The sequence below is a fragment of the Scatophagus argus genome, chromosome 21 (genome assembly GCF_020382885.2).
Source record: "Scatophagus argus isolate fScaArg1 chromosome 21, fScaArg1.pri, whole genome shotgun sequence".
NCBI classification, from domain to species: Eukaryota; Metazoa; Chordata; class Actinopteri; family Scatophagidae; genus Scatophagus; species Scatophagus argus.
This window is the reverse complement of record NC_058513.1, coordinates 968,407-981,054: the sequence shown is the minus strand read 5'-3', so window position 1 is coordinate 981,054 and position 12,648 is coordinate 968,407. Positions and strand designations below refer to the sequence as shown.

The 12,648-nt window shown below is 39.9% G+C and overlaps 1 protein-coding gene across 4 annotated transcripts in view; it reads left to right on the top strand.

Annotated features, from left to right (window-relative positions):
* The window catches only part of jmjd1cb (jumonji domain containing 1Cb), a 125,546-nt gene that overhangs the window by 65,911 nt on the left and 46,987 nt on the right, over positions 1–12,648 (top strand). For 2 of the 4 annotated variants that reach the window (XM_046377810.1, XM_046377809.1), the window contains exon 3: positions 8,619–8,732. In XM_046377810.1, the coding sequence (XP_046233766.1) occupies positions 8,619–8,732 (114 nt within the window). Of the gene's footprint in view, positions 1–1,616; positions 1,844–4,961; positions 5,110–8,618; positions 8,733–12,648 lie in introns of those variants that run through there. The other 2 variants (XM_046377812.1, XM_046377811.1) reach the window with 2 other exon arrangements.

The window sequence follows — 12,648 nt, the reverse complement described above, 5'->3', positions numbered from 1 at the left end:
CTTTCAGGGCTCCATACTTTAGTGCCAGTGTGGAAACTAAGATTGCACATGAAGTGCCCTCTCATTCACATACTCGCTACAGTCGCCTCTGCACAAATATATATGGTAAAATGATCAAAAGTTGTGATTTTGTTGTGTGTATTGTGAGGACTAACATAGCAGGTGTGTGTGTGTGTGTGTGTGTGTGTGAGCAAGTCTGCCACTCGCGATGTCTGAAGGTTAAATCCTGCACCAGTGTGGCAGATGGACTGCAAGATATAATACTGGACAACTCGGTGTGTGTCTGCTGTTACAGTATCAGAGTGTAAATCTGCTGAGTGATGAACAGATTAATCAGAGCTGCTTTATGGTCAGCTGATGAGTTCAAAGGTGATGGTTTAGGGTGAGAGTGTGTGTGTCTGTGAGGGTTCAGCAGTGGGGCAGCTTGCTCTGTTCTAAGCCAAGCACTCTGCAGCCATTTAAAGACTCCTCTGCTTATTTCTATTTGTTCATTATTATTTAGCAAGTTAAGACAAACTTATATTGTCTCTGAGATAGTGTTAATCTTAGCAGCCACACTTCATTCGATATTTTTTTTTAGCAAGAGAGTATAGCAACTAGAAGCATCAGAACATATGGCATCATAAGCACACAGGAAGTGTTTGTGTGTTTACTCTCACTGCCAGAAGGGGGAGACATGAACTTAATCTGCACATTTAAATATTATTGTTAATTATTGCGAGCATGTAGAGAGATACAGTTCCACAGAAGGATGAGTTTGGGTCCACTGATGATATTTGTGATCATGATGCTATATTAGTGTGAGGTATGAATCAAAATCTGGCCAGTGTTGTAGTTTCACCTCTTATCCACTTTCCCCCAGGGATCAGTAAAGTGATTCTGGTTCTGATTATTACTACTGTTACCGCTACTACTACTGTTACTACTACTACCACTACTGTCATCATCATTATTGTTAATACTGTTTTTTTGTTGTTTTATCATTCCAATACTTGCTATTGCAACGCATCTCTGTCTGCGTTATGGTTTTGACAGCAAAATTAGCATTACATTAGCATTACAAGGTGGTAATACATATATAAAATGGATTATCAGTCAGTTAATGAACATAATTTCAAATTGTTAAGTGAAACAAGTAATGTTAAGTTAGATAACACTCATAGGATACATTTCCATTAATAAAAGAAGGTTAGTTGTTGCTCATACACTGTTGTGGCATGGTCTGATATCTGATGTCTTTTTTGTCTGGCCCATTGTGTCACGATGGATTTGAATAGTTTAAAGTCAATTGCTAAGAAATACTTTCATCTTTTTAATTCCTATATTGTCTAAATAAAGGGAAAAAAGTGTTATGAATGCGGCATAAGAAATAGGAACAAGAAATAAGAAATAGAACTGGATTGAACAGTAGAGAGAGGACAGGGCTGTGAGTGAGATAGCACAGAGGCAGGAGAGGAAGTGAAAGAGAGAGCAAGTCAGAGAGCGTGATGAGTAAGGGAGAGTGAGTATGTAACACACACACACACACAGAAAGAGAGGGCGAGAGAGGAAGTGTTTGTTGGCCGGCCCTGCCTCCGTCCCTCCCTCTCTCCCTCCTTGCGTCAGCAGCAGTTAAAATGTCGGCTGTGTAGCTCGTCCTCTGCTCTGCTTTCTCTCCCTCTTGGCCATCTGTCTTCTCTTCTTACAAGAAGAAACCACTCTCTCGCTCTGCCTTTTTACCCTCGTCAAGCTTTCTATTCTTTCTTCCTGCCTCTCCCCTGTTCCCTGGATCAAAGCTAGTTTCGTCAAGTGTTTTTCTTCAGAGCCATTGCTCATTGACGTTGCTTGGAGACACGGGAGAGAGGTAATGTTATAGTTTTATATCCTCTGCTGTTGCTCAGATTGCTTTTCATTTTTCAGCTAAAGCCAATGTTGAGTTGGATTTGATCCATTAGACTGGATTGAAGTAACAAACTGCCTAGGAACTGTTTACATTTCCCAAAATAGAGTGTATGGTCAATCTAATCTTTTCCATCCTAGATGTTGACGTGTGTGTGTGTGTGTGTAGCCTGCAGTTTCTGAAGGTGATCTAGCTGTTTCTTATATACATCCTTACTAAATACCCTATTTGAAAACATGTCAAACTACACCACAGTCTTATCAAATTTCCACTTTGCAGTTTATATTGTAGAGCATATTGTGTTAAATGAATGAATAAAAGACTTAATGTATTGCATTGAAAGCTTACAGATTTGCATTGAAATCTTTAGATTTACATGTCATAAAATACAGTAGTGCTTATTTGTTTTTTCCAAAATCACTTTTAATTCTTGCTACATTGCGTCCTTATCCTCAGATGTATTTTTTCCGTGATACAGATTTGTGCACGTTAGCAACGGCAACCAAATCTCTCTCATGGTTTGTTCTGATTCACAAGCCCACACTGATGGTGTTCTGATGTGTAGGAGTAACCTCCATGTTTCTGTTAAGGTGTTAAATCATGTCATGTTGGCAGAGTGTGTGATTCATACTTGTACGGGGTATTGCTCATCACATGGCTCACAGTGCTGAGTATTTCAGTTTCTCAGGTATCTGTGTGCATCACAAGTCAAAGGCATACATCATACACCTACATAGCTAATATATTTTGCATAGCTGCAGATGTACAGTTTAGTCCTACACTCATGCTTAATATAGACTTACGGATGCTCTGCTGATTTTACTGATAAAAATCAAATCGTCATAGTTCTCAGCCTTTGAAAACTGTATAATGTCTCCTATAGCTCTGGGCAGATAAACCTCATGATGCCATCAGTCTTATCATGGACAGAGACTTGAGACTTCAATTTTTTATTAGGAAGTCAGCCTGTCAACTATGGGCGTTGAATGTGAAAAATGTGCAAGAGTATAGAAAGTAACTTTAGAAAGATCACATGGCGTGCTGTCTGGCAAAAATGTTTGGATCAGTTGGCTGCCCTTGCACATTCCCCAACTTTATGGAAGAGCCATACTAAAATCTTCATAATGAGTTTATGAATGCACCTCAAGCTAGATCTACAGAAAGATGACATAATGAAATGTCAGGATAATTAACGTCAGTGAATTCAAACAACTGTAGTCGATTTGTATTTTGATTTGCTGTCTAAATTTGGGTAGAAACATAACTATTTTATCACACTGTGTTGATAAAATGCTCAACTTTTTAGCACAAATATTCAAAATTTAATTTATAGTATCCTAAAAACTAAAATGTTAATAAAAAAGTTGTGATAAAATGTATATCCTATATACTCCTATATGGCAAACCAAAATGAAGGAAACAGATAAATAAATCTTAATAACAAGAGTGTGATGAGTCTTCTTGGGAGCTAATCGGACTGCATTCAGCATTGTGTTCAGCATAGTTTGACCCACGTTTTGGTAACATTTTCCACTGGGATGAAGTTCAAAGTGAGAGTGTTTTCTTTTGTCTGTCTGGCCTTGCGTAGGACTGTGTTATACAGGCTGTCGCCCAGTGCTGTTACTGGTGAACTGCCTGCTGTAGTGGCTGTAGATGGGATAGAGCTCCAGATGCTGGTTGGCTCCATGTGGAGTGGACTATCTGCAGGGCAGTGGAGGGCCACTCAGCCTGCAACCCGTTTGGTGGAGTACCTAGCAGAGGTAGAAACAGTAGTTCTTTTAATCACCCAGCTGCAGCACACACTGAGCAACTGACACTAAAGCCCGGGCATGAAATAAAATGTCATTCTTTGAAACATTCCCTTGGTCTAAGGTAGGTTGTTTTTAATAATAATAAATTAGTTATTTAATTTAATAATTTAAAATGAATTAATGCAGTTGGTTTTCACAGCTGACATTTGTTGAGCTTTTTTGGAAGTATTAAATGTGTTCAAATGAAACTGATCCTCATGTTGTTTCATTTCATATGCCGATTAGGCCATAAAATTCAGACAGTGTGTCAGATTTTTGAGCTAGTATGAATGGATTACCTGGTGTACACCAATAAACCACAATATTAAAACCACTGACAAGTGGAGTGTATAAAATAAATCATATTTTTACAATGCAATGTTCTGAGGAGCTGGAGAACCCCACCTGACCTGTCAGCGTAAGGGACACAGGACTTCTGGGGGTATTTAATGGTCAAGGGCATGGGAATTTTGGATCCTTTGGGTCATGTGCATTGAGGATGGGGCCTTCAGATGTGAGGCTGGATTCAGCTTATTCCAATGCATCCCACAGATTCTCGATCAGGTTGGGATCTGGGGAGTCTGCAGGCTGTTGTGGTCCTTGAGACATTCTTGAGCTGGTTTTGAAATGTGACTGGGTGAAGGTGAAGCTGGAGGGAGGTGGCTGCTGATGGGAAGAGCTGTTGTCATGGGGGCATGTATTTGGTCTGCAATGTTTAGGTGGGTGGTGTGTGCTAAAGAGCCTCCACAATTGCCAGAACCCAAGGTTTTCTGGCAGAACATTGTTCATATTCTAACGATGAGATTAATTTTAGATAGATAGAAAAATACTTTATTGATCCAAGTGGAAATTCAATATCCAGTAGGATCAGTACCAAGACAGAAAAAAAGCATGCATTAAAATATAAAGGTAAAAATATAAAGTTTAAAGAAGTATAAAAATAAAGAATATGTAAAGAAAATTAAAATTATAAGTCTAGATATATCTATATATTATAACTACTATACGGATATGACAGTTATAATAAATGCACTATTATACGAGATATAAACAATAATAGAATAAAAACAGTCCAGGTTTTGTTTTTATCTTATTTTTATTCACTTCACCTGTCAGTGATTTAATGTTGCAGCTGATCAGTGTATGTATGTATGTGCGTTTGTTTGTGTGAGAGAGAGAGCGTCTGTGTTTTGACATCTCTGTATACCACCAACGCAAGAAGCAGATTAGAACAGAACCTGTATGTGCGTGTGTGTGTGTGTGTGTGTGCGTGTCTTAGAAAGGAGCTGTTATGCTGTGACCCACTTCGAGAACACCGCTCATCAGTGCAGCACTCCTCTGCAACAAATTCTGCAAATCCTCTACCATTTTGGACATTCATTGCCTGTTATGGGGAAAATTATGGAATGAAAATGGTCAAATGTCGCAGGAAATTGTTGAGTAAGAAAAGGTTTTTTTTTACGTCACCATTTTGTCTGTATTCTGAGAGCAAATCTGTTTCTCTGGAACATCTGGAAGCTATAATCAAGACCAAAATATGATTCTAACGGTGTGTTTTGTAAGCTTTGAATGCTCCCCATCATAACAATAAATCCAAAAACAAGAACACTGAGAGACAAGGACAGGACCAGCTCTGTCTTTCTGGCTACTGTACCTCCTCTGCTCTCTGCTTTCACTCCCATCACCTGCTGTTCCTTTCCTGCTCTACCGTCCAGCTGCATTTGTTGTGCTTTATAACAACAGGGACATAGTGCTTGTTGTGCATGTCATGTGGTAATGTCTCTTGTTCTTCATATTTATTCTTGCTGCCCTGCTTGTGGATCTCTTCTGGACACTACATTGGTGTTTCGCTTTGCCAAACCAGCAGGTTGCCATGAGCAAAACTGAACCTGCAGGTGTTTGAATTAAGCCAGCTTAATACCTGGTTTTGAGAACTGACATCCAATACTGATCAGTAAGCCAAAAATAAATTCAAATAAGCTTTTAGTTTTTTTGGGGACAATTTGAATACACATATAGTGAAAATGTACATTAAGGTGGGTGTTTTACCAGTTAATCATATGACTTTCCTGATTAATAGGTTGCAGGGAAAGGCTTTCTAACATCCAGGCTGAGCCCCCACTGCAACCTAATGGTAGACTGCACATCTGATGTCACCAAGCAGCAGAGGAAAAGCTTCTGATGTCTCTCTCTTAATTTGTTTAAAAAAACATCTCTCTCTCACCTCTCTCGCTCTCGCTCTCGCTCTCCCTGACCTTCAACAGATAATGGCCTGCTGGGTAGCAGTGCTTTAGTGTGGGTGTGTCGGGGGTATCCTCTCTAGGTCACTTGATGATGCATGAGCTCCATCGCCCTCTCATCATCTCTCTTACATTCTGCTACACTTTTCCCTCTTTAATTATTCACCACACATACACCCATGCACAGTGATATAAACACACATGTGCCATATAAACACACATGTGCCATATAAACACACATGTACACAGACAAAACAGCAAAGGATGTGTCGTGTGCTGACCTGCTTTCTCAGAATGGCACTTTTTTCATACCTGTCCTCTTCAGATGTTATTACTGTGTGGGAGCTTGTGTGTATAAATATTCTCTGTCACTGTGTCTTGGGTTCTCTTTATGGAGGCATAGGTTAGTGGTTAGTTTTAATCTGTGTTGTGTATTAGCGGTAAGTGGACACATTCATGTTAAGTGAATTTGTCTCTCCTCTACTCTCCTGCTGCCTGTCTGGAAATGCGCACTGACAGAATGCTTTTTCCTGGCACACTGTGGCAGATGTGACCCAGTTGTGGTTGAGGTGTGTGTGTGTGTGTGTGTGTGTGTGTAAGTGTGTGTATAAGTCATTTTAGAGAGAATGGAGGAGCTGTCATGTCCTCTCAGTTTGAGAGAGAGGGGAATCAGAGCAGGGATTCACAGATGGCAGCCATGCTCTGTGTTTGAAGCTGTTGAGTTTAGATTCAGGATGCACTGATCCATTTTTCAGTTCTGGACTGATTCCAATACTTGAACATGGATAAATATTGCTGATCTAATAATATTGTTTAATTAGTAACAAGCTACATGGCTCACATCATTCTTTTATGGGTAAGGCATTATCAAGCAACACATGTCTGTGTAGACAGAATTGCCTCGTTCTCTTTTCCCAAGGTCTGGCATGCATCTTTTCTAAAGAGCTTTACCAGCCTGCTGTGCTCAGTGGTAGTCATGGTAACATGCTACTTCATGTGTTCTGTATTAACGTGCTTTAAACCTTGCCAAGGTCCCATCATGCATCTGCTCTGCCTCTACCTTACATCAGGTACAGTGGAGACTCATCTCCTCTGACTACATTTGCTCTGAACTCTGAAGAATTTCCCTTGGAATGGTACAAGCATGTGGTTTAGCATTGTGTTAAATAACATAATCCTGGTTTCTGAACCTGGATAAGCCCTTAGTGACCACTCTGATCAAGAATGTTTAAAGGGTGTGAGGGAGAATGTGGCTTCAGGTGCAGGCCAGACAGCCAAATAGCATTCAGGAAGTCCAGTTTTAGAAATTGCAAGTAGAAAAGTAAAAATACATTGTTCATATATAACACAACACCATATGCATAAAATCCAAGTAAAAAATCTTTTTTTAATACAATCTTCATTTGTATTTATCACACATCATAGCACTACTTTTTTGTGATCTTAGCAAATGAATTAGCAATTGTGCTCATTCGTTTACCAGAACAAATAAACCCAGCCTGATTAAAAATATGTAGTGTTTCTGAAGATCGATACAGTGGCATAAAATGTAATATCATTATACTTAAGTGTATTGTTATTTTATTACACCCCTCGTGTGCAGGGAGAAGAATAACCAGGTTGCTCATGTTTTGTATAATCATAGTATCCTTCTTCATGTGATCAGAACTGGGATATTAATGTGCATGTAAACATACTCACTGTCAGTGCCGTGTTCTACTGATGCACCCGAATGTGACACTGGTCAAGTCTACTGCCAAAGGGGGGGGCAGAAGTGACATGTGCACTTTTAAATAAAGACAAATCCGTGGTAAAATAATGTCCAGTCATATAGCCTGTGCTGCCATCTGCATGCTGCCACTGGAGGCTGGTAATATGATATGTATAGACAGACAGAAATAGAGCTGAGCGCACGCACACACACACACACACTCTTGTTTTGCTCGCAGACACAATGTGCTCCTGCCTCCTGTGTATTGGAGGAGGTCACAACCGACTTGTTTCTCACCTCTAATCTCTCTTCTCTCTATCAGACTGACCTTGTTATGTAACTATAAATCACCGCAGCACCAACCCCTGCTACACACACATAAACACAAGCGTGCACTGATGCGCTCGTAAAGATGAGCTCTCCGCATAGAGAAGTATAGCTGTAAATAGTGTAACTGCGCGACATACGCATTAATGCACATATGGATATGAAGAGGAAAGAAGCCAGTGTGGCCTGGTTTCTTATGTGCCGTAACAGCTGAGCTTAGGCCGCAGGCTGACAGTCATCACCAGGATATGTGTGTGCATGTATGTGTACAAGAGACAACATCAAAGTGGAGTGTACTGCCTTTGATCTGTCAGATTTCCTCTACTTATTAATTAATTCATCACTCTTGAGCTCTCCTTCCATCCCCTGCTCTGTCTATTTCTCCTGCTTCTCTCTCTTCCTCATTTCATCATGTCTTCGCTTGTGCTTTCCCTCCTTCTAATCTCATTCATACATTACATACATTCATCTCTCTCTCCTCTCATTCCTCTGTTTGCTCCTCTCTGTCTCACATCTCTCAGTTTATATTGTTTTGCTCCACTGTAGCTCTGGTTTAACCTAAACTGATTCTAATGTAAGGTTTGGACAGAAATGATCCTACTGATAATATTATGTTGTGTAATTGTTGCTGTACTGTTGTTGACCATGCTGTGTGTTTTTTGTGTCTGCAGGCGTTTAAGCCAGTAGTGGGGAAGAGCCTGTTGTCACCAGTAACAGCAGTGGAATTCTTGTTAGACCGACAGCTGGACTTCTTGTCTGACCATTCTGCTTACCAACCATATCAGGTAATAATCACACGTGCATAAACAAACTGAATGATCATCAAGCCCTTTTAAATTTGCTTGCTGTGCTTGATGACTAATTGATCAAGTAGCTAAAGAAATACAATGACACTTTAATAAGTAGCTCATTTGCTGAGAGTTAGATGAGAAGATTGATACTAATGTCACATCAGCATGGCACACATGAAGGTCCTGCCAGCATCCACTTAGCTGCCACTCAGGTCATGTTAGCACAGAAACTTTGGCTCTGTCCAGAGGTATCAAAATACAATGACCAACACCTCTGAAGTTCACCAATTCTTATGAACTGAACCATTGGATTTCAACTTTGTGGTTGAAATTTAATGAAGGTAACCTTCCAGAGAATAAACAAGTATGATTAATATTTAAACAAAGTGATTAAGTCAACAAACTGCTTAGTTCATGCTTGCGTTTCCCTCTCACATTGTTGGCCAGCGTTGCTGGAGCTACATCACAATCTTAGTTCTTAGTGTTTATTAGAGGAGCTCATTTTACTGTATCCATCAGGATACTAGGACAGTATTAGGAAAGTATTAGCCTCAGTTGATGTCAGTTGTCTATAATATGGCATTAAACTGAAAGCAGTTTTACAGGAGTAAGACAGCTTATTAAAGCACAAAGTCAGCAGAAATGAGCTTTTTGACTGTGTTGTCTAACAGATCACTGGTTCTAATAACGCAGCAGTTCACACAATGAAATGGAAAATCAAAGCTACGTATTTTGTTCCTGTGAAACAAAGGTTTCTGTCGGCTAGAAATGAGCAACAAAAATGTTGCGTTTTGGCAGATGGGCCACACTGTAGCTTGATCTCCTTTTGTAATGATGAATCAGTCATTCCCAATTAGTTCTCGGCCGGATACTGCAGCATGGAGTGCTGTTGGTCGTAGAGAGTAGCCAGGCATATGCACTGTGTTCCATGTGGATTTGACAATATGCGATGTGAATATTAAACCAACATGTGCAACATCTGTCCTCTGAGTGGGTTCACACACATTCATGCTGAGTGATACACAGATCCATGATAGATACTGTAGCTTCACAATTAGCAGTAATTCACAGGGATTTACATTTTTGTTATTATGATGTGTGGTTGAGGGTGTGTGTGTGTGAGAGTGCTCTGCAGCTGAACACAGCTTGCTGTATTGTGCTGGCTGGAACACTGTGTTCCACTCAGTGTCAACCAGATGGGGAGACTGTGTTCTGCACTCTCACCATCAGTCATCAGTTTGTTCAAATACCAAAAGAAAGAATCTATTTCTTTTTTTCCTTTGATGGCAGCCAATCAGAAGTCAGATCCACTGTTGCTGTGTCCTCCGGTGACTCATGCTTTGAATCTGTGCAGTAGTTTCTGTGGCTGTCCACTGTGGCCAGTGGATTGGCTTGGTCGTAGTTAGCGACCACAGATGTTCCACATGGTCTACACAGATGTGATGAATGTTGTAACATTGCATTCTGGAGGCAGTAAAACATAAGTATTATTACAGGAGATTGGTGGTTTTGCATTAAGTTGCCCGTATTTTGTCATTAAACACAGAAAACCTGCGTGAGAAAATGATTGGCCACTGCAAACTGTGGTTGCTTAGTAAGTAGTGGGTAGTAAAAATGGGGTGACAACAGAAAGCTTGTGAGATACATTGAACACTCAGTTAGGACTGGGCGATATGGCTTCTAAATAATATCTTGATGTTTATAGGCAGTGCCACAAATAAGGGATAATACCCAAAGAGGTGTCCATTATCGGGAATTAACAGTGTGGAGGCTGCATGTTGGACAGTTGCCTTAGTGGAGACCTTTCATTATTGATTATAGACATCCTGAAAGGCATTACCCTGCTTATACCATAGTCACTTACCAGCAGTGATAATACTATTTTAATATGTTTTCCAGTCAAAATGTAAAGTTTGTCAAAAGCTGTTTCTCTGGTAACACCTGAGGGTTTGACTAATACCTGGAACAAACATTCTCTTTCCAGAAGGTTGCTAAGCGTCGGAAACCTTGTTCACTTCTCCAGTAAATTAGCTGAACCTTAGATATGACTGGCTAATTGGGAACATCCCTAGTCTCCTCAGCTCTGGCTTAGCTGTGAGCCAGAAAGCTAATTTTATGCTAGACAGCAACATTGAAAATGGTTGACAAGCAATAAATATAATTTGATAGTGGGTTTAACAACAAGAACATTTAGCTATCCAGCCATCTCATTATCCTTAAATCAATCTCAAGATTTTCACCAGCAGATGATAGTCCATGTGTACTGTTGGCCACAGCTTGTGTGTTACAGTCACCATCCTGTGGTTAGGATGAGGAACTGAAGAACTACACTCGTTGTTGAGGTGTCTGTGGTCAGCACTTTCATTTAGAATAATGAACAGATGATTTTACTGGAACTAGCGCAGACTACGCCTTGATCTTCATGGTTTATATTAGAGACAGGTCTTCATTTCTAATTCCTTCGTTTTTTTAAATAAGTAGTGATTATGTTCTAGTATGAAGTCTCCGTGTGTTCTGATCTTGCTATTTAGTTCAGCATTGTTGACAGATGCAAAACAAAACAGAACTCATCAAACCGTCTTGTTGTGAAATGAGAATAATGAAATCGAGAGTCGTCTGTATTGGACCGTATCAGTATTCAGATTAGGTGAGATGGCAAAACATTTTTTTTTTTTCATATCAGCTGTTATCATTATTTATCATGATAAAAATGTTATCAAATCACCATTTCTGTTGAGCCTTTAACTTATGGTTGAGGTTTAGTAGAAGTAGATTTGCATTCAGAACTTGATAAAAGCAACAACCGGGGTAATTTGTGGTTAAAGGGGGAAGTGTGAGGTGTCAACTTTGAGTGCCCTGCTGCTCTTCCTGTGGACTCATCTTGTTGCTAATGTTTCAAAGTGTAAGCTGTCCTCTAAACTGCGTTTGTGGTGTATCCTAAACTTTTTGTTGGTTTTTAGTAGAGTTAATGGTGTACATTCATGTTGGTTATTTGGCCACCCTAAGTGAAATATTAAGTAACCAAAGTATCTTCACATTACTGACAGCTTATAGCATTTATCCACAGCAGTTGTTAATGTCTCAAGCTGTTACTTTCTGCCCTGACACCTGACGCTTCCTCAGGTGGAACCATCACTTGTCTTGTTTTTCTATCTGACTTTTGAAAGCAAAACAACAGCATATTGTGTGTTTAGCTAACTCAGTCAACCCTACTGTACACACGTTACGAAGGTCGCCGTTCCTTCCTGACTGTTCCATGACTGTTGTGTGACTGGATTAAAAATAGCTCCGTTCCTGTGATGTGACAAACATTTGCCAAACAGTGTAAGTCATGCACAGCGTGGCGAAGTTTCTGTGGTTCTTATCAAGGAAGTGTTTTTATAGTGTTAAGTTCTTTAATCATTTCTATCACTGGAGAGGAAAAGGAAGTTCTCAGAGCTCTCTGGTAGTAAATCACTTGTCCTAAAGCCGCAGTGATTGTCTGATGTAACAGTTGTTTGTCATTTCAGCCGTTAATTGTCTTCAAAAATTGTGAAACTTAATGACTCATATACAAAAGCATAACTATTCAGTCATGGCTTAATATTCAGCTGATTTTGACAGTCTAGACGAGGTAACAGTTAAAATAAATCCCTTCTTGTGAGATTTCAGAGCGAGACTTCTCCTTGAGCCTTGCTCAAGAAGTACTTCATTACTTCTGAATCTTGTCGGGGAAAAAAAAAAACAACTAAAGGAATAGAATAGATCTTTCCATAACATTGTCAGACAACAGTGCCAGCCTGTGAGTGGCAAAAAACGACTTAAAGTGGATCTTTGATGGTCAGAATTGGATTACATTACAGCCATTGCAGATGCGTCACAGCTGCAGAGTGAGGCAATCCACTGGTACATCTGTGTATGTATCATTTAC